The sequence below is a fragment of the Mobula hypostoma genome, chromosome 2, assembly GCF_963921235.1.
Source record: "Mobula hypostoma chromosome 2, sMobHyp1.1, whole genome shotgun sequence".
In the NCBI taxonomy this organism is placed as follows: Eukaryota; Metazoa; Chordata; class Chondrichthyes; order Myliobatiformes; family Myliobatidae; genus Mobula; species Mobula hypostoma.
In genome coordinates, this window is record NC_086098.1 from 12,682,830 (window position 1) to 12,705,499 (window position 22,670).

The 22,670-nt window shown below is 43.0% G+C and overlaps 1 protein-coding gene across 1 annotated transcript in view; it reads left to right on the plus strand.

The window, feature by feature from the left end:
• The window catches only part of frk (fyn-related Src family tyrosine kinase), a 149,366-nt gene extending 127,214 nt beyond the window's left edge, over positions 1 to 22,152 (plus strand). The window contains exons 6-8 of the mRNA XM_063033634.1: positions 12,537 to 12,718; positions 14,101 to 14,266; positions 17,681 to 22,152. Coding sequence (XP_062889704.1) covers positions 12,537 to 12,718; positions 14,101 to 14,266; positions 17,681 to 17,895 — 563 coding nt within the window. The 3' untranslated portion in view covers positions 17,896 to 22,152. The remainder of the gene's footprint in view (positions 1 to 12,536; positions 12,719 to 14,100; positions 14,267 to 17,680) is intronic.
• Positions 22,153 to 22,670: the final 518 nt, after the last annotated feature.

The window sequence follows — 22,670 nt, forward strand, 5'->3', positions numbered from 1 at the left end:
ATTTGATAGAGGTATACAAAATTATGGGGGTATAGATAGGGTAAATGCAAGTAGGCATTTTCCACTGAGGTTGGGTGAGACTAGAACTAGAGGTCATGGGTTAAGGGTGAAAGACGAAATGTTTACAGGGAGCAGAGGGTGGTGCGAGTGTGGAACGAACCGACAGTGCAAGTGGTGGATAGTCTTCTGGATTGGGAAAAGCAGAGTGGCGTGGGAGCTGAATTCTGAAGGAAGGCAGCTTTTAAAAAAACTTCTTCGAGTACAAGAAGGACGAGACTGCGCAGGCGCGTGACGTAGACAGGACAGCGCAGAGAGTTTAAAAAGGAGACCACCCTATACAGCGGGCAGCAGTCAGAGCGGGCAGCGGAGTGAGTGGCAGCAGAGTGTAGGGCTTTGGCTTCAACGGGCTTCGGCTGTAAATGGGAAGAGGCGAGAGCGAAGCGCCAACTCCTTTTTTTCTCCCCTTGGCGAATCGGCCCGGACAGACAGGAACAGCAGGGCTCTCATAGCTAACAGTACGAGCTAAAGGTTTAAAAAGTTCATCTGTTTGTTGAGGTAAGTGGGTGAGTAGACTTATTTTTCCTGTTTCATTCCTGTAGAATTAGATAGCATGCCTGCAGGGTTAGTGCTTTGTTCAGGGTGTCAGATGTGGGAATCCTGGGAGACCTCCAGCCTCCCTGATGGCCACTGAGATGCAGCTCCTCAGAGACCGTGTTAGGGATCTGAAGCTACAGCTTGATGACCTACTGTTTATTAGGGAAAGTGAAGAGGTGATAGACAGGAGCTACAGAGGGGTAGTCATTCCTAGGCTACAGGGGTCGGAAAACTGGGTGAGTGTTAGGAGAGGGAAGGAAAATGCCCAGATAGTGGAGAGCACCCCTGTGGCTGTCCCCCTCAGCAACAAGTATCTTGTTCTGGATGCTGTTGAGGGGGATGACCTGACAGGGGACACCCATGGTGACCGGGTCTCTGGCACTGAGCCTGGCGCTGTTGTGCAGGAGGGGAGGAGGGAGAAGAGGAATGCAGTAGCCATAGGGGATTCCATAGTCAGGGGAGCAGACAGGAGATTCTGTGAGCCTGATAGAGATACCGGCCTAGTGTGTTGCCTCCCAGGTGCCAGGGTACGGGATGTCTCGGATCGGCTCCAGAATATTCTGAAGGGAGAGGGCGAGCAGACAGTTGTCTTGGTACATGTTGGTACCAATGACATAGATAGGAGAAGAGAGGAGGTCCTGAAGAGAGTTTTCCAGGAGTTAGGAAGGAAGCTGAGAAGCAGGACCTCTAGGGTAGTAATCTTGTGATTGTTACCTGTGCCACATGCGAGCGAGGGCAAGAATAGTAGGATCAGGCAGATGAATGCGTGGCTGAGAGACTGGTGTAGGGGGCAGGGCTTCAGATACTTGGATAATTGGGATCTCTTCTGGGGCAAGTATGACCTGTTCAAAATGAACAGGTTACACCTGAACCCGAAGGACACCAATATCCTGGCGGGAAGGTTTAATAGAGCTGTTAGGGAGGGTTTAAACTAATTTGGCAGGAGGTTGGGAACCAGAATGATAGAGCGGAGGAAGGGGAAAACAGAAATATATCTAAGATAGTGAGCAGTAAAGATGTCAGGAAAGACAGGTGGGTGATGGGGCAAACCGTGTCTACGCCCACCTGGACAAGCCAGCGAGCACTGTGAGGGTCATGTTTTTTGACTTCTCCAGTGCGTTCAACACCATCTGCCCTGCTCTGCTGGGGGAGAGGCTGACAGCGATGCAGGTGGATGCTTTCCCGGTGTCATGGATTCTTGATTACCTGACTGGCAGACCACAGTACGTGTGCTTGCAACACTGTGTGTCCGACAGAGTGATCAGCAGCACTGGGGCTCCACAGGGAACTGTCTTGTCTCCCTTTCTCTTCACCATTTACACCTCGGACTTCAACTACTGCACAGAGTCTTGTCATCTTCAGAAGTTTTCTAATGACTCTGCCATAGTTGAATGCATCAGCAAGGGAGATGAGGCTGAGTACAGGGCTATGGTAGGAAACTTTGTCACATGGTGTGAGCAGAATTATCTGCAGCTTAATGTGAAAAAGACTAAGGAGCTGGTGGTAGACCTGAGGAGAGCTAAGGCACCGGTGACCCCTGTTTCCATCCAGGGGGTCAGTGTGGACATGGTGGAGGATTACAAATACCTGGGGATACGAATTGACAATAAACTGGACTGGTCAAAGAACACTGAGGCTGTCTACAAGAAGGGTCAGAGCTGTCTCTATTTCCTGGGGAGACTGAGGTCCTTAAACATCTGCTGGATGATGCTGAGGATGTTCTACGAGTCTGTGGTGGCCAGTGCGATCATGTTTGCTGTTGTGTGCTGGAACAGCAGGCTGAGGGTGGCAGACACCAACAGAATCAACAAACTCATTCATAAGGCCAGTGATGTTGTGGGGATGGAACTGGACTCTCTGATGGTGGTGTCTGAAAAGAGGATGCTGTCCAAGTTGCATGCCATCTTGGACAATGTCTCCCATCCACTACATAATGTACTGGTTGGGCACAGGAGTACATTCAGCCAGAGAATCATTCCACCGAGATGTAACACAAAGCATCATAGGAAGTCATTCCTGCCTGTGGCCATCAAACTTTACAACTCCTCCCTTGGAGGGTCAGACACCCTGAGCCAATAGGCTGGTCCTGGACTTATTTCCTGGCATAATTTACATATCACTATTTAAATATTTATGGTTTTATTACTATTTAATTATTTATGGTGCAACTGTAACGAAAACCAATTTTCCCTGGGAGCAATAAAGTATGACTATGACTATGACTATGACTATAACTATGACTATGACTATTTGTAGCCATTGGGATGAGTTGCAGTGCAATAAAGTTGCAGTGAAATTAAAATACTGGTCTTAAGGTGTTATACTTAAATGCAAGTGGATTTGGAAAATCAGGTCAGCACTGGATCTCAAGAGAGAGAATTTGTAGAATGTCTGTGAGGTGTCTTTTTAGAACAGTTTGTTGTTGGGCCCACTAGGGGATCGGCTGTACTGGATTGGGTATTGTGTACTGAACCGGAGGTGATTAGAGAGAATGAGGTGAAGGAACCCCTAGGAGGCACAGATACTAACAAAGGTGTGAGTACAGTGCATAATACACAGTGAAAGACACACTGAATTTAAAGTGAAAATAATGTGGTGATAGCTTCAGTCGGGAAAGTTGACAAATTTGATAGCGCTAATGAAGGCTGGGAGTCATTATCGAGAGGTTGGAATTGTATTGTAACAAGAACAACGTGGAAGAGCAAAATAAAGTCCCTACACTTCTTAGCTTAATGTGTGCAAGAACATGCAGTCTCTTACGCAACCTAGTAACCCCTGCAAAGCCAGTAAGCAAGATGTTTGATGAAGTTGTTATAATTTTACAAAATTACTTGAGCCCTAATCTACTGGTAATAACTGAGAAACTTAGATGTTATAAAAAGAACCAGTCAAAGGATAAAAGCATTTCTGTATACACTGCAGAACTGTGCAAACTTTCCCAGTACTGTGACTTTAGAGATGGACTTTCTGGTGCATTAACATATACAGGCTTGTATGTGGCATGTATAGTCAAAGCACTCAAAAGAGGCTACTGTCCAGAAGATAAATGGCTTTTTTGCCAAATTTGCAGATAATCCGAAGATTGGTGGAGGGGCAGGTATTGCTGAGGAAACAGGAAGGCTGCAGAAGGACTTAGACAGATTAGGAAAATGACCAAGAAAGAGACAAATAAAACACTATGTTGGAAAATGCATGGACATGCACTTTGCTAGAAGAAATAAATGTGTAGATTATATTCTAAATGGGGAGAAAATCCAAAAATCTGAGATGCAAAGGGCCTTGGGAGTCCTTGTGCAGAATACCTTAAAGGCTAACTTGCAGGTTGAGTCGGTGGTGAGGAAGGCAAATGCAATGTTAGCATTCATTTCAAGAGGTCTAGAATATAAGAGCAGGGATGAGATGCTGAGGCACTGGTGAGTATTCTGACCAGTTTTGGGCTCCTTATCTAAGAAAAAAGTATGCTGGCATTGGAGAGGGTTCAGAGGAGGTTCACAAGGCTGATTCCAGGAATGAAAGGGTTACCATATGAGGAACATTTGATGGCTGTGGGTCTGTTCTCGCTGGAATTTAGAAGGATAAGGGGGGAATCTCATTGAAACCCTTTAAACGTTGAAATGCCTAGTCAGAGTAGATGTGGAATTTCCCATGGCGGGAGAAGTCTTGGACAAGAGGGCACAGCCTCAGGATAGAGGGGCGTCTATTTAAAGCAGAGATACAGAGAAATTTCTTTAGCTGGAGGGTGGTGAATTTGTGGAATTTGTTACCAATGGCAGCTGTGGAGTCCAAGTCCTTGGGTGTATTTAAGGCAGAGATTGATAGGTTCTTGATTGGCCACGGCATCAGAGGTTACTTGTAGAAGGCCAGGGAGTGGGGCTAAGGAGGGGGAGAAAAGGATCAGCCATGATTGAATAGTGGAGCAGACTCGATGGGCCAAATTGCCTAATTCTGCTCCTAGATCTTACAGTCTTATGGTCAAAAGAGCCCCAACCTTAGAACGGACATTGATCATTGCAATATTGTCAGAGACTGCAGCAAAGGGTGCAGCAGAACTAGAGAAAATGGAGTTTAGAATGTGAAATGCACAAAATGTCCCTGAATGGTGCAAAGAGCCAAAGATGTTATTAATGTGGTAAATCCTCCCATACTGTAGATCTGTGTTGGTTCAAAGCAAAAGTTTGTAAAAAGTGTCACAGACAAAGTCACAGAGAGAGAATGTGCAAGGCAAACAAAAAGCGCAGCTGAGTGAAAAGTCTGAAACGCAAAACCAAACAAATGCATAAAGTTACGAAATGTAAAACAAAATCAGATAACAGGGTCTGACAAAGGTGAACTGTCATGCCTAGAATTGCATAGTATAAATGAAGCAGATCACAAGACAATCTGGATCACAATAGACGTGTCTGGTGTAAAACTGAAAACGGAGCTGGATACAGGGCCAGCTTTGTCCATCATTCCAGAGGCTGACTACGACAGACTGTTTTCTAAGATTCCATTAGGAAAGACCTCAGTGATGCTGAAGCTTACACGGATGAAAAAGTGTCTCCCAAAGGCAAACTGAAAATAAATGTGACGTATAGAGGCCAAACACAACAGTTAGAGCTTTATGTATTGAAAAGTGAAGGACCAGCTCTTTTCAGATGTGAATGGTTGTGAAAAATTTGACTAGATTGCACTCAGTCAAAGCTCTCAGTGTGACATAAACAGGCAACAGCAGCCCAAATGGTAGCACTAACCAGAGACTGGCACAGCTACTTAATGCTAACGAGAAAGTGTTTGAGAAAGGATTGGTAAACTCAAAGACATGAAGGCCAGAATTGAACCAGATGAAAAAGCAACACAAAAATTCCATAAAGTGCATCCAGTGCCTTATGCAGAATGTCCTAAAGTGGATGCTGAACTGCAAAGCTTGGAGGTGTCTGGAATTCTCTCCAAGATTGAGGGGAGCGATTGGGCCATGTCCATTGTCCCAGAATCAAGAAAGGGAAGACTGGGGCCATTCGCCTGGGGATTTCAAGGTGAGCATCACCCTGGTGCTGTGTACTGTGCAGTATCCCCTGCCAAGAATAGAAGACATTTTTGCATCTTTGGCGGGTAGGGAGAGGTTTTCAAAAATTGACTTGTCACAAGCCTATCCGCAGTTGGAGATTGACAAGTCAAGCAGGAAGTTCCTCACAATCAACACTCACAAGGGGCTGTCCCAGTATAATTGTATAAAACAGAGATGCGGAGAAATTTCTTTAGCCAAAGGGTGGTGAATTTGTGGAATTTGTTGCCACATGCAGCTGTGGAGGCCAGGTCGTTGGGTGTATTTAAGGCAGAGATTGATAGATTCTTAATTGGACATGGCATCAAAGGTAACGGGGAGAAGGCTGGTAAATGGTGTTGAGGAGAAAAGAAAAAGGATCAGCCATGATTGTATGGCGAAGCAGACTCGATGGGCCAAATTGCCTAATTTTGCTCCTATGTTTTATAGTCTTATGGACATTATTGTGACTGGCAAAAATGATGAAGAACAACTTCCAGATCCTTGGTAAGGTGCTTACCAGGCGGAGTGAGTAATGTCTGCATGCAAAGAGGGAGAAATGTGAGATTTTGAAGAATGAACTCTCATATTGTGGACACGTCTTTGACAAGCATGGCTTACACAAGTCACCAGAGAAGATGGAAACATTGCTACAGGCAGCCAAACCGGAAACTGTGTCACAACTCAGTTCATACTTGTGCCTGTAAACTACGGCCATTGGTTTCTCCCAAACCCTGCTACAGTGCTGCACGCATTGAACACACTGTTACAGACAGGAGCAAAGTGGGAATGGTCAGAAAGATGTGAAAGAGCATTCAAGGAAACAGAGACAAATAGCATCTGATGAACTGCTCACTCATTATGACCCATCCCTGCCTATCAGACTGGCATGCGATGTGTCCACTTATGGCATTGAAGCTGTTTTGTCACACATTATGAAAGATGGATCTGAGGACCTGATTCCATTTGCTTCAAGATCACTCACGAAAGCAGAATGCAACTATGCATAGATCGACCAAGAGGCCCTTGGTCTAGAATGGGGAACAAAGAAGTTCCACTACTACCTCTGCGGACAGAGGTTTACGCTGGTAACAGATCACCAGCCCCTTGTGTTCATTTTCAATCCCAGAAAGGGATTTCCAGTGATGCCTGCTACTTGTGCTTTTGTGGTCCTTATCAAAACGTTCCCCTTTCATAGAAACATAGAAAATAGGTGCAGGAGTAGGCCATTCGGCCCTTTGAGCCTGCACTGCCATTCAGTATGATCATGGCTGATCATCCAACTCAGAACCCTGTACCAGCCTTCCCTCCATACCCCCTGATCCCTTTAGCCACAAGGGCCATATCTAACTCCCTCTTAAATATAGCCAATGAACTGGCCTCAACTGTTTCCTGTGGCAGAGAATTCCACAGATTCACCACTCTCTGTGTGAAGAAGTTTTTCCTAATCTCGGTCCTAAAATGCTTCCTCTTTATCCTCAAACTGTGACCCCTCGTTCTGGACTTCCCCAACATCGGGAACAATCTTCCTGCATCTAGCCTGTCCAATCCCTTTAGGATTTTATACGTTTCAATAAGATCCCCCCTCAATCTTCTAAATTCCAACGAGTATAAGCCTAGTCGATCCAGGCTTTCATCATATGAAAGTCCTGCCATCCCAGGAATCAATCTGGTGAACCTTCTTTGTACTCCCTCTATCGCAAGAATGTCTTTCCTCAGTTTAGGGGACCAAAACTGCACACAATACTCCAGGTGTATTCTCACCAAGGCCTTGTACAACTGCAGTAGCACCTCCCTGCTCCTGTACTCGAATCCTCTTGCTATGAATGCCAGCATACCATTCGCCTTTTTCACCGCCTGCTGTACCTGCATGCCCACTTTCAATGACTGGTGTACAATGACACCCAGGTCTCATTGCACCTCCCCTTTTCCTAATCGGCCACCTTTCAAATAATAATCTGTTCACCTGTTTTTGCCACCAAAGTGGATAACCTCACATTTATCCACATTAAATTGCATCTGCCATGAATTTGCCCACTCACCTAACCTATCCAAGTCATCCTGCATCCTCTTAGCATCCTCCTCACAGCTAACACTGCCACCCAGCTTCGTGTCATCCGCAAACTTGGAGATGCTGCATTTAATTCCCTCATCTAAGTCATTAATATATATTGTAAACAACTGGGGTCCCAGCACTGAGCCTTGAGGTATCCTTTCCTTTTCCTTTGCACTAAATATGATACCCTTTGTAATGAGGTCAACATTAGCAGCTCTACAGCTCACACCCAACAATACGTGTCACTGAACCTCCTTGTTTACAGCTTATAGCAGTAAAATTATAGATGCCGACAATCTTGGTAAGATTCAATACTGACACCAACGCTTAGCAGTCAGCAATATTAGGTGCTACTGATCCACAATGGAGAAAATAGTTTGAGAAGCAAGTTAAGATGCAGAGATCTTCTTGCTCGACTAAAATAATTTTCAAACAAGTAGATGCCATGGACATACATATATTAAACATAAAGCATGCAGAAGCTAACATGATATAAAATGCATTACAAAAGTTAATAGAAACCAGTTCATGAACTCGATAGAAAAACCGATTGCTAGGTATTGCTCAGAGCCACTGTAAGAAAATATTCATTTCATTCCATTTCTCTCAGATGACATCAGATTCATTATAACACACACAAAATGCTGGAGGAACTCAGTGGGTCAGGCACTGAGAGTATGGAGAGGAATAAATAGTCGACATTTAGGGCCAAGACCCTTCTTCAGGACTGGAAAGAAAGGGGGCAGTGGCCCTGTGTTGACCATGAATGTTGTGCCCCAGCTGCCTATGTGATACGCATGCCAGTACACAAACCACGGCAGTCCAATATGGAGAACAAGCTGTTGCCCATGTAGCAAGCTCACCCTCTCCATGCAGCTGATGAATTCAAAGGAACAGAAGAAACTGATACAGCTTGGCACCAGCGGTCTCGCAGGAGTTGCCAGTCAACGTTGAACTCAACATAGGACTGCCTTAGGGACTTCCAGCTCCAGATTTTTCCCCCAGGATTTACTCCCAAAGCCTTCCTCATGAGTAAGTATTGCCGCAAGGCACCGGAGGTTTGAGGTCAGAGTTTCCCTTCTCCTAAAAGAGCTGCCAACCATGGCTGACGAGCCCCATCTGCCCAAACTAACTGGTTTTAAGGTGCCAGTACAGCACCCTTACCCCTTATCCTGCCAGTAGAAATGGTTCTGCCAGGCTTAGTAACTAAACCACATGTGAAGGGCAGGAGCTGGACTTGGTTGTCGGAGGCTATTTGCGACGCATATCATTGGGAGCATTTAATAGGTAGTAGAAGCTTGTGCCCACTTCCACCTCTGGCTATAACAACCTCATGGAACCAAGGGGGAAGATACCAGAATCAAATAAGTTTGGGGGGGTGGGGAGAGGAATGAGCACAATCTAGAAGGTGATAAGTGAAACCAGGTGGGTGGGAAAGGTAAAGGGCGGGAGAAAAGGAATCCGATCCATTGGTTCTTCGCTGCATATTTTTATAGTGAAAACATATATGACATTAAGGAGCCATTTTTTTACCTCATATGTGCATCCTGTGTGTGTGTGTGTGTGTGTGTGTGTGTTGCCACGCTTGCGTGCATGTGAGTTCATGTGTTGAGCGTGTGAGTGAGTGAATGTGGGAGTGAGTGTATGACTAAGTTGGTCTGTGACTGAGTGGGCGTGTGAGTGATAGAGTGAGTGTGTGTGTGTGTGTGTGTGTGTGTGTGAGAGAGAGAGAGAGAGGGCAAGAGACAGAGAATGAGTGGGGTTAGAATTTGGAAGCTTCCAACCTCAACTTTTGACAGCATAGTTATGAAAGGCGGGATGAAGAGATGGGGTTAAAGGAACACCAACTTTGCAGAAATTTGGAGCAGGTGAGAAGATTACAGGGATAGAGAAGGGTAAAACACTGGACCTGTGTTTTCCCAGTCTGTACCCAGCAATACGATGCTGCACGATGCAATTAACTGCTGGGCCACCTGGGAACCACTTTATTTTTGAATGTACAAGGATGGTCATTAAGCAATGTGCACTGATATTTACAGAGCAAAACAGCACTCCAAAACGACAGGTAACGTAATGGTCCCAGACACCACTGCTTCCTGATGGGACTGCTTAGTCACATTGAAACATCATTCAGCAAGAATTAATTTAAAGCATTTTGCCTCATTAGAAGCTATTTGCTGAAAAGTGTGTCTTTGCAACTACATATCAATTAAATAAAAGCACGCACGCGGGAGATGGATTTAACTCGTGTATTCATATTGCAGCGAGAGAGAGAGAGAGAATAATGCATATGTGTAGACAACAGATCAATACATAATGCTGAGGGGAGGGTCTTTGCTTTAAAAGAAATAGATTTCAGGATGGCGGCTCTGGACCTGTGAAGTGGTATCAGGTTTGGTTGGTGTCCTGTCTAAGATAATGTTCTCGGTTTCCGATGTCATGTTGCTGTCAGTGACATGATCATCACTGAGAGATAAGTCCAGTGACTGTAATGTGTTCGTCTTGTTGGGTATAATCGACTAGGGTATGTTCTTCAGTTGAGCATCCAGTTTCTGATCCACATGTCCAATCTCCAACATCCACTGTGTATTAGCAGTGGTCCAGTTCTTGTAGCTATCCTACCGGGTGTCCACTTGTCTTCTTGGTAATCACGTGATAGGAATTTCTGTCCAATCACAAAGCTCCTTGCTGCTTCACTTGGCAACTGGCTTAACTGTTTAGTCTTCACTTCCCTCCGGAGGTCTGGTTTCAGGAGGTCTTTGCGAGATCTCAGATTCCTGTTCATGAACAACATTGCAGGTGTTTGATTTGTCATTGCATAGACAGAGTTCTGATATACAAGAAGAAAGTTGTCCAGCTTGTGCTGTACAGAAATGTTCTCCTTGTCCATCGCTTTGATGGACTTCTTGAAGATTTGGATAAACCTTTCAGCCAACCCATTCATAGACGGTGCATATCACAAGTCCTGGTTACACGATCACTCACGCCAGGCAGACAATCTCTGAAGGGTACTGATCATGGCTAGCTGGCTGGAGGTGTAGTGGCATCCGCACCGGGCTGCAAAGTGGGTGGTCCCGGGTTAGAATCTGACTGACTCCTTGAACGCTTTCCATCCGAGCTGGGTTGAGAGTCATGCTAGCAACACAGCATTGTAAAAAAAAACAGACACAGGCTAAAGAAATGGTAGTCTTCTGATGTGCCACAAGGCGTGCGTGGAAAGGAACAATTGATAATGGCTGGGGTCACCTGCCTGATAAAGACACTGCCCAGAAGAAGGTAATGGCAAAGCACTTCTGTGGAAAAATTTGCCAAGTACAGTCATGGTCGGGTACAGATAAATGTCCATGATTGCTTATGTCATATGACATGGCACATAAAGATGATGGTATCTAAAAAGGAAAGAAAAAGTTTTCCTGCTTAGAGATAAAAAAAAACAGGGTTATCTTTTCCAGACTTTTCATCGGGTGGAAAGGTCATTGGCTTGATTTATTAGTGAAGCATCCATGTTTCACTCTCCATGGATGCTGCCTTACCTGCTGAATGTTTCCAGCATGCAACTTTTCTGTTAGATTTTCAGCATCTGCAGGGTTTCAGGTTGCTTCACTTTCGATTTCCCTAAGACATTTGAGTAGAACTATGTCGTTTGGCAAATCGAGTCTGCTTTGCCATTCGATCAGAGTTGATTTATTTTCCCTCTCAACCTGCCTTCTCCCCTTCACAATGCCATTACTAATCAAGAACCTATCAACCCCTGTTTTAAATATACCCAATAACTTCAGGCCTCCAGGGAACTAGAATCAGGTTTAATGTCACTGGCATATGTTGTGAAATTTGTTGTTATGTGACAGCAGTATATTGCAGCACAAAATAAAAACTGTAAATTACGGTAAGAAATATATATAGTAAGAAAATTAAATTAAATAAGTCGTGTAAAAAGAGAGGAAAAAAAGCAGTGAGGTAGTGTTCATGGGTTCAATGTCTATTCAGAAATCTGAGGAAGCAATTCCTGAATTGTTGACTGTGTGCCTTCAGGATTCTGTATCTCCTCCTTAATGGTAGCAATGAGCTGTCTGTAGCAAACAATTCCACAGATTCACCACCCTCTGGCTAAAGAAATTCCCCTCATCTTTGTCCTATAGAGACATGCTTCTATTCTGAGGCTATGTCTTCTGGTTCTAGACTCTCTTTCAACTGGAAACATCCTCTGCACATCCACTCTATCTAGGCCTATCAATATTCATAGGTTTCAACGAGATCTCCCCTCATTCTTATAAACCTCAGCAAGTACAGGCTCAGAGCCATAAAACATCCTCATGCATTAACCCTTTCATTTCCGGGACCATTCTCGGAAATCTCCTCTGGATCCTCTCCAATGGTAATGCCCAATCTGTTCTCAATACTCCAAATGCAGTCTGGACAATGCCTTTTAAAGTCTCAGCATTACATCCTTGCTTTTATATTCTAGCCCTCTCTAAATGAATGTTAACATTGCATCTGCCTTTCTTACTACGGACTCAACCTGCAAGTTAAGAAAGGGTCCCAAGTCCCTTTGGACATCCGGTTTCTAAATTTTCTCCCCATTTTTAAAGTAGTCTGTGCCTTTATCTTTTATATATCAAGTTGCATAATCACACACTTCCCAGCACAGAAGTCAATCTGCCATTTATTGCCTATTCTGTCCATGACCTGCAGATTCCCTGCTTCCTCAACACTACCCGCCCCATCACCTATCATCCACACATTTGGCCACAGAACCAATACCGTCATCCAGAGCAGATCATGCTTTTTAGCAGATAAGACATTTTAAGGAGAATTGAAAATATTTTCTGAATTCTAACATTCACCATGTATTAATTTCGACAGAGAACCAGAAGTCAAGCTTGACCGTAACTGACCTACTGGAAATGTCTGCACAGGTAGCTGCAGGAATGGCATATCTGGAACTTAAAAGTTATATCCATCGGGATTTAGCTGCCAGGAATGTTCTGGTTGGGGAGAACAACATCTGCAAGGTAGCTGATTTTGGACTTGCCCGAGTTTTTATGGTAAGATGACAATTATTTCCCTTTCATTTCATTGCTCATTGAAGGATAAGGTGGATTGATCGACTGAATTACCTGTTAAGTGTGGGACGATGGGGACTCTGAGCCCTGAGCGTGGGTAGTGGGTACTAACATAATGGCACAGTAGCATAGAATGTCGCAGCTAGAGTAACATTATTACAGCATCAGCGACCCAGATTCAGTTCTACAGCGGACTATAAGGAGCTTACATGTTCTCCTTGGAACAGCATGGGTTTGCTCTGCATTCCTCCCAAATTCCAAGGACATACGGGTCAGTAGATTAATGAGTCACATGGGTGAAACTGGGTAGTGAGAGCTCATTGGACTGAAAGGGCCTGCTACTGTGCAGTGTCTCTGAATAAAAGATTAAAATAAAATAAGGCAAATATATAACTATATATAGATACAGCTCTACTAAAGGAGGTGCAAGGTGCTCCTTCTCTCCGCTAGCCTGCAGGCCACCCCTGGGCAAGGAGTCGCACCTGCTTACTTGACCCCCCCCTCCCCCTGCCCACCGCCAGTCAGGGGTCACATGAAGCCATGGGGGCGGTGGTGGATGGTTGTTTGAGCAGTCGGTGCATATCACAACCACTGACGCCAGGCAGACAATCCCTGAAGGGTATTGATAATGGCAACGGTCACCCGTCTTGTAAAGACTCTGCCCAGAAGGAGACAATGGCAAATCACTTCTGTGGAAAAAATTGCCAAGAACAATCATGGTCGTGGAAAGGTAAACACGAGGAATTCTGCAGATGCTGGGAATTCAAGCAACACACGTCAAAGTTGCTGGTGAACGCAGCAGGCCAGGCAGCATCTCTAGGAAGAGGTGCAGTCGACGTTTCGGGCCGGGACCCTTCGTCAGGACTTTTTATTGAAAAATAAAATGGGGGAGATGCGTTTGAGAGCAGAGTTGATAGTGGAGGAAGGGAAGCCCCTTTCTTTAAAAAAAGGACATCTCCCTCGTCCTGGAATGAAAAGCCTCATCCTGAAAGCAGATGCGGCAGAGACCGAGGAATTGCAAGAAGGGGATGGCATTTTTATTAAAAAATAAAATGGGGGAGGTTCTTGGCCTGAAACGTCGACTGTACCTCTTCCTAGAGATGCTGCCTGGCCTGCTGCGTTCCCCAGCAACTTTGATGTGTGATGGCCGTGGAAAGACCATGTCTGCCTGTGCCACATAATGGTGATGGATGTAATTGAGCAGTGAGGGCTCGTTGAGCAAGAAGGGCCAGTTACTGTATCTCTAAATAAAAGAATAGAATAAAACAAGGTGAGTATCTTGCTATCTTCCCAGTGTAATCTTGAGTGCATTATTTAAACTGCTGGATACATTATTGCTAAGACCATTTTTTTGACATTATCAGGGAGATGATGAAAATGTTTATGAAGCAAGAGAAGGAGCAAAATTTCCTGTAAAGTGGACTGCACCGGAAGCCCTCCACTCAAATAAATTCAGCATCAAATCGGATGTCTGGTCCTTTGGAATACTGCTGTATGAAATTATCACTTATGGAAAGATACCTTACCCAGGTTAGCTCTTCTTTTCAGAACACAATTAGAGTTACTACGGTACTGTGCATGAGTCTAAGGTATATACATATAGCTAGGGTGTTTAAGACATTTGCACAGAACGGTATTTGTCAACATGGAGCAGAGAGTGAGTTTGAAAATCTGTGTGGAGCAAAGGATCAGAATCAGAATCAGGTTTATTATCACCAGCATGTGACGGGAAATTTGTTAACTTAGCAGCAGCAGCTCAGTGCAATACATAATCTAGCAGAGAAAGAAAATTAATAAAAATAATAATAAATAAACAAGTAAATCAATTATGTATATTGAATAGATTTAAAAAACATGCAAAAACAGAAATACTGAATATTAAAAAAAAGTGAGGTTGTGTCCAAAGATTCAATGTCCATTTAGGAATCGGATGGCAGAGAGGAAGAAGCTGTTCCTGAATCGCTGAGTGTGTGCCTTCAGGCTTCTGTACCTCCTACCTGATGGTAACAGTGACAAAAGGGCATGCAAACAACAGGAATTCTGCAGATGCTGGAAATTCAAGCAGTCGACTGTCGACGTCGACTGCACCTCTTCCTACAGATACTGCCTGGCCTGCTGCGTTCACCAGCAACTTTGACGTGTGTTGCTAGAAAAGGGCATGCGCTGGGTGCTGGAGGTCCTTAATAATGGACGCTGCCTTACTGAGACACTGCTCCCTGAAGATGTCCTGGGTACTTTGTAGGCTAGTGCCCAAGATGAAACTGACTAGATTTACAACATTCTGCAGCTTCTTTCGGTCCTGTGCAGTAGCCCCTCCATACCAGACAGTGATGCAGCCTGTCAGAATCCTCTCCACGGTGCAACTATAGAAGTTTTTGAGTGTATTTGTTGACATGACAAATCTCTTCAAACTCCTAATAAAATATAGCCGCTATCTTGCCTTCTTTATAACTACATCGATATGTTGGGACCAGGTTAGATCCTCAGAGATCTTGACACCCAGGAACTTGAAGCTGCTCACTCTCTCCACTTCTGATCCCTCTATGAGGATTGGTATGTGTTCCTTCGTCTTACCTTTCCTGAAGTCCACAATCAGCTCTTTCGTCTTACTGACACTGAGTGCCAGGTTGTTGCTGTGGCACCACTCCACTAGTTGGCATATCTCACTCCTGTATGCCCTCTCGTCGCCACCTGAGGTTCTACCAACAATGGTTGTATCGTCAGCAAATTTAGAGATGGTATTTGAGCTATGCCTAGCCACACAGTCATGTGTATACAGAGAGTCGATGGTGGAGTGCAGTAGGACAGGTGGCAGAGAAGGAGTGCTGGGATGGCGGGGTGGCACGGATGCATACACAGCCAGCCCTGAGATACCAAAGGTCATTTGATACCAAACAACTGATGTATTGATCATTACAGAATGTCTCTCTAAAGACTTAAGACTCTCTAGCAATAGACTTAGGCTCTCTAGCGATGTGTATGTGCCTAAGACTTTTGTACAGTACTGTATGTCACTGAAATTTTACTGAAACTGTCTATAATGGTTTGAGTAAATCTCAATCCACATAAGGAAGAGTTTGTACGCATGGATTATTGTAGCTCAAGTGAACAACATCAAAAATCCAAAAATTGCTCAGGATACTAAATTCATTTGTCAGAACATAAGGCCATAAACCAAATGGCCTTAGCCACGTGTGAGATGCTGTCGGATTGGAGGACAGCTAACCTTGTTCTGTTGTTTAAGAATAACTCTAAGAATAAGTTGGGAAATTATAAGCTGGTGACCCTGATATCAGTAGTGGGAAAGTTATTGGAAGGTATTATAAGGCAGCGGTCCCCAACCACCGGGCCGCGGACTGGTACCGGGCCGTGAGGAAATGATATGAGTCAGCTGCACCTTTCCTCATTCCCTGTCGTGCACTGTTGAACTTGAACATAGGGTTGCCAACTGTCCCGTATTTGCTGGCACATCCTGTATATTGGGCTAAATTGGTTTGTCTCGTAGTTCTCCCGCTAAGGTAGAGCATTCCTATGAAACCTTTCGTGCCGAAATGGCATGAAGCGAAGAAGCAATTACCATTAATTAAGATGGGAAAAAATTTTGAGTGTTCCCAGACCTAAAACAATAACATAACAAATCATACCAAATAACACATAAAACTGAAAATAAATAACACTAACATATAGTCAAAGCAGGAATGATATGATAAATACACAGTCCTATATAAAGTAGAAATAATGTATGTACAGTATAGTCGGGAAGATGAAGGCAAAACTGATTTGTGGGGAAAAGAAAATCGGCACGTACGTGCATGCGCACGTCACGCATGTGCAGATCACATGCGCACGTCACGCATGCGCAGATCACATGCGCACGTCACGCATGCGCACACATGTGCCCACACAAGGCTTCATGGTCGTGGTAGTCTTTCCTGGGGTAAAGTGTCCCGGGATTTGACTGCTACTTTTGTCCCATATTTGGGAGTGAGAAAGTTGGCAACCTTAACTGTAAAAGACATGTTGTGGTGAGTTTAACCCTACTTGAACACCCCCCCACCCCCGGTCAACTGGTTCACAAGAATATTGTCAATATTAAACCGGTCCGCGCTGCAAAAATGGTTGGGGATTCCTGTTCTAAGGGACAGGGCATGTGAGTATTTGGAAAGACATGGACTGATTAAGGATAGTCAACATAGCTGTGTGCGTGGTAGGTCATGTTTAACCAATCTTACAGAGATATTTGTATATGTTCATCAGTGGGAGGGATATAGATGGCCTTGGTCCCGGTGAAGGTCAAGGATCTGGTTGCAGATCGATGGGAATAAGCAGAATAATAGTTCAGCACATACAGTACTAGATGGGCTGAAAGGCCTGTGCCATAGTGTTTTATAAGTCTATGACCATAACACATGGGGGGAGGGGCAGAAGTAGGCCATTTGGCCCATTGGGTCTGTTCCACCTTTTGATCACGGCTGATTTATTATCCCACTCAACTCCATTCTCTTGTCCTCTCCCCATAACCTTTGACATGTACCTACAAAAACCTCTGCTTTTTATACACTCATTGACTTGATCTCCACAGCCATTTGTGGCAATGAGTTCCTCAGATTCACAAGCTTCTAGTTAATGAAATTTCTCCTCATCTCTATTCTAAAGGGACATCCCTTTTTTCGGAGGTTGTGCCCTCTGGACCTAGACTCTCCCATATCCATTCTGGCTAAGGTTTTCAATAGTCGATAGGCCAAGGTAGAGTGGATGTGGAAAGAACATTCCTTGTCTGATTTAATTTGGAATTTAATAAATCCATCTGATAGAACTATCAAGTGGTCCTTTGAAGAATTTTCTGTAAAGGAAAATACTTTTTGAGATTTCCAGCTTATCATTTATGTTTATCTTTACAATTTTGTAATATCTATATGTTGGCTTCCCCCCCCCCCCCGGCAGGAATGACAAACCTTCAAGTTGTCCAGGAGTTGGGGAAAGGATACAGAATGCCATGCCCTGCAGAATGCCCTTTACCACTATATGAAATCATGTTGGAATGCTGGAAAGAGAATGATTATGAACGACCAACGTTTGAGACCCTCCAGTGGAAGCTGGAGGACTTCTTTGAGACCGATCTTTCAGCGTACACAGATGCCAATGTTTTTGTTAGTTAGTGTTGGCAATTTTTCTGGTAACTTTTCTTACAATGAATCGAATTGTTTTTAACATTCACATCTTGACATCTGTAATATAGTTTATTGGCTTAGATTTAGGCCGGTATGTGTGTATGTCATACCACATGTCATACATGCTCTAGCCTTTAGGCTATAATGAATTCTATCTCATTGAACTTAATTTGCACATTGTTTTATGAAGAGAGGGAGAGATACAGCATGTTAACAGGCCCTTCTGGCCCAAAAAGCCCGCATTGTCCAATTACACTCAAAAGACCAATTAAACTACTAACCTGTCCATCTTTTGGAATGTGAGAGGAAACCAGAGCACCCAGAGGAAACCCACATGGTCACGGGAAGAACGTACAAACTCCTTACAGACAGTGGTAGGAACTGAACCCCAGCCTTATGGCTGACAGTGTAAAGTGATTGTGCTGACCACTACGCTACCGTGTCATTTTTTTGAAGGAAGCATATCAAACCTTGTTGCTTTCATAAGTAGCCGGACTGATGTCACTGAAGTGGACTGTATGGATGAAGAGGCCAATCAGTACTCCGTGGATTGGGAAGGAAAATATTTCAGTTTGAAACATGCTGAGATAAAGCATATGCTCAGATGTTTGGTGAGAACCAGCTGCAGTGTTTTCTCCAAGAGCCCATCTATTCTTCAACATGACAATGATTTTGTGGGCCACTTTCCAGAAAGTGAACCCCTAGCCATGAGAGTGGGGTGAGGGGCAGTGTTTCAGAATGATATGGAAGGAATAATAGACAAATTGGTTATTAGCTGTGTTATTTCTGGAGATATTCTTAAAAAATCCTGTTCTGACACCAACATCTGAACTGGAAGAATATAAATTTTCTTCATACCAGTCCTAAAATGTGAAGTCGGCTCCAGTGGGCAGGGCAGATGAGACCTACAGTGAGATGCAACAGCCAGGAAGGCAGTTCAGGGCACGACAAGGCACAGAAGATGACATGCTCATCCACTGCATCCAAGGAAGCCCCCAGTTTGTGACACTTGTTTGTACCACTAAAAAAAAGAGCACTAATCATTGAAGGAGATATGAATCAAAATCCATTGACAGATAAGCAATGAAGGACGAATCATTATTTTCTCTTCTTCTGATAACTCCGGGACCTCTGAAGTTGTGAGAGTGGAAGTGTCCCAGTGCAACGGGTTTTCCACTTTAAAAACTCTCCCGCACAGGTATCCTGTCATCGTTGGACACGATGGAATGCCACCGTGGACTGCATTGGAAAAGAAAATCAGGTCGGGCAAATAACGGATACACAAATGTTTTTTTTGCTGCCCCACCAGATTATTGCGAAAATGAAAACAATTTGCATTTACTATGATATAATGCATATTTAAGGTGCGATTATTCAGTCTTGCTCAATTTCATTCCTATAATTTTTGCCAAATTTTATTAGGCTCTCTCTGAATGATCTCAAATTTTACCTTCTGCGGGGAAAACATGACATACATAATTTTAGTGAGTATCATAACTAGATATATAGTTATCAGAAGAAGAGAAAATAATGATTCGTCCTTCATTGCTTATCTGTCAATGGATTTTGATTCATATCTCCTTCAATGATTAGTGCTCTTTTTTGCTATATGTAAATACAGAAACATTTGGTAATACTGGTCATTTAACTAAAACATCAAGATCAGGTAATTACAGAATCCAATTCTATTACAATTGGTGTAGTATTTAAAATGCCTCCAAAGAATGTATATAATTTTACATAATAGAATTGTTTGCAGATGAGTGTATTTTTATTGTGTGATTTGCAATGTATATATCGGTAAACATATGATGAAAATTGAGATACTAGCAATCATATCCCTTATAAGTTTTAAATGAGAAAATTATTTAAACTTCCTCTCTTTTTCAGGTTGCATTTTAAAATCTCTGGGTTAGTATCAAAATCTACTCCAACCCCTGATTCAAAATTTCTGGTTTATTGCTTGATGAAGAAAATGGTTCAATTGTTCAATAGTTCCATTTAATATCAGAGAATGTATACAGTTTAAATATAGACATTGATTTGGCCTCCACACCCTTTGTGGCAATGAATTAGGCAGATTAACCCACCCACTGGCTAAAGAAGTTCCTCCTCATGAATGTCCTTGTATTCTGAGACTGCGTTCTATGGTCTTAGATTCTCCCACTAATGGAAACATCCTCTCTGCTTCTACTCTAACTAAAAGGCATCCGTTAGTCTTGCGAGACCATGGATCTGCGCCTGGAAAATCTTCACTCTCCAGGGCGCAGGCCTGGGCAAGGTTGTATGGAAGACTGGCAGTTGCCCATGCTGCAAGTCTCCCCTCTCCACAACACCAATGTTGTCCAAGGGAAGGGCATTAGGACCCATGCAGCTTGGCACCAGTGTCGTTGCAGAGCTATGTGTGATTAAGGGCCTTGCTCGAGGACACAACACGTTCCCTTGGCTGGGGCTCGAACTCACGGTCGCTAGTCCAATGCCTTAACCACTTGGCCACATGCCCACCTACTACTCTATCTAGGCCTTTTAATATTTGGATAATTTCAACGAGATCTTTCTTCATTCTTCCAAACTTCAGTGAGTACAGGCCCAGACCATCAAACACTTTCATACGTTAACCCTTTCATATCTGAGATCATTCTTGTGAACATCCTCTGGACCCTGTCCAATTCCAGCACATCCTTTCCTAGATATGGGGCCCCAAACCACTCAGAATATTTTAAATGTGGTTTGATGAACACCTTATAAAACTTAATGCTTTAATTCTTTAGCTTTCTTTGACTCATCAGTCCAAATGAAGAGACTTGGCCCGAAGAGTCAGCTCCTTATTCCTCTCATAGGTGCTGCCTGACCTGCTGAGTTCCTGCAGCATTTTGTGCGTGTTAATGCTAATTTAAATTTAGATTTTTTATGATAAAGGAAAGATGTAGCTGTCATGATTTTCTGTTTTGTATTTTGATTAATTCACAGCTTTAGCTGCTTTCTAGTGGTAAGAGTGCCAAATAATAGACCATGGAACTATGATGAAATGATAGAGCAGACTCGATGGGCCAAATAGCCTAACTCTGCTCTTAATGTCCTGTGGTCTTATGGTCAAAACTCAGCTGCTGAAGCAGGATACTTAGGCTCCAGGTTCCTGGCATCTGAACTTCAAATTCGATTGAGTGCAATCCCAAATTATTGTCCCAGGACAAGTAGAATGGAATGGAGATTGTAATGTGCTGTGCTGTGGATTCATACATACACATTATGGAATTGAGTGAAAATTTATTTGATTACTTTTGGCAATATGAACTGAAAAATAATCTTCCTTAAGGCACGGTAGCAGTAATGAACTCTATATGTATACACTTGCCAACATGAAGATCTGATGGGTGATTGATAGCCGTGACCTTCGGACTTATCCTTCAGATATCCCACTTCTAATTAGTTTAGCAAGACTGTACTCTCATGTGTCCAATATTACTTGAATAATACATTAGTCTCTTTTTTCATATACTGTCAGTTTTGGTAAGAGGAAAATTGCTAAATTAGCTATTTGATCCATTGAACAGTAAATTATATTTCTTTGCAGGTAAGATTGAATATTCAAATAGTAATATTGCACACTGATTGTACTACAGAATGCTTATGGCAAAATTTAGTCATGTCAAATTATAAGTAAGGAACTGCTCCATAAATTTATCAGGCCCCAAGATTACCGTATAGGATTGCAGTGTATGAAAACTTAGTTTGAAATTCCTTTATCAGCTATTTCAGAGGAGTTGTGTAATTTAAATGGGTTAATGCGGTCCAATAAATAGCAGAGATAATTTGAAAAAGCATATGCCACATTTTAACAACAGAGTCAAGATTAATGGAAAGATCTTTTTAACACATTCAGAATATTAATGTTGATCAGCAGCTCATGGTACGGTTATTTAATAATTTTACTGTTTCTTTCACTTTAACCAATTAGCTGACACATTGTTTAGCATTCATAGGCTGTGTAGATCAATTATGTTGATACAATTTAATCATGCTTCACAATTTATTAAAAAATCTTTGGCAATGATAGGTTCAATTTTTTTGTTTGGAATTGAAGTCCCGATGAATTTTGTATTATGACATGTGCTTTTGGAGATTTATTTTTTAATAATATATTTTTAAAATCTGACAATAACATATGCTAATAATGAACATATGCTTCAAATGAAATCTTGTAGTATTTCTATTTTCTGTCAATAATAAAATGTTTTTTTGTAAAAAGAGAAAAGGGTATTTTGACTATACATAATTAGGTACTTTTAGGACACTAGACTTTCAAAATCCTCTTTGAAGGGCGTTAAAATGAAATAATGGCATTGGACACTCACTATAATCAAATGAGAAGTGTTTCAAAAATCTTAGAGACTGGGGCTATAAGGAACAAAGAGAAGTTTTAGTTTGGGGGAAGATCATACTGAATGGCGAGATGGGCTTGAGGGGGCTGAGTGACCTACTTCTGCTCCCATCTTGTGTTTTGTGAGTCATTCACTTCTACCTATAGTTATGCATTGGGGTAATGCCTTTATGACTGCACTGAAAGAGAGCCTGTAATGTATGTGTGGTGGCATTACTGTACAGTACTGAGCAAAAGTCTTTGGTACATGTATATAGCTAGGGTGCCTAAGACTTTTGCACAGTACTGTAGTAATTTTATATATTGCTCTGCACTGCTGCCGCGAAACAATAAACAAATTTCATGACATGTGAGTGATGATAAACCTGATTCTGATATGGGT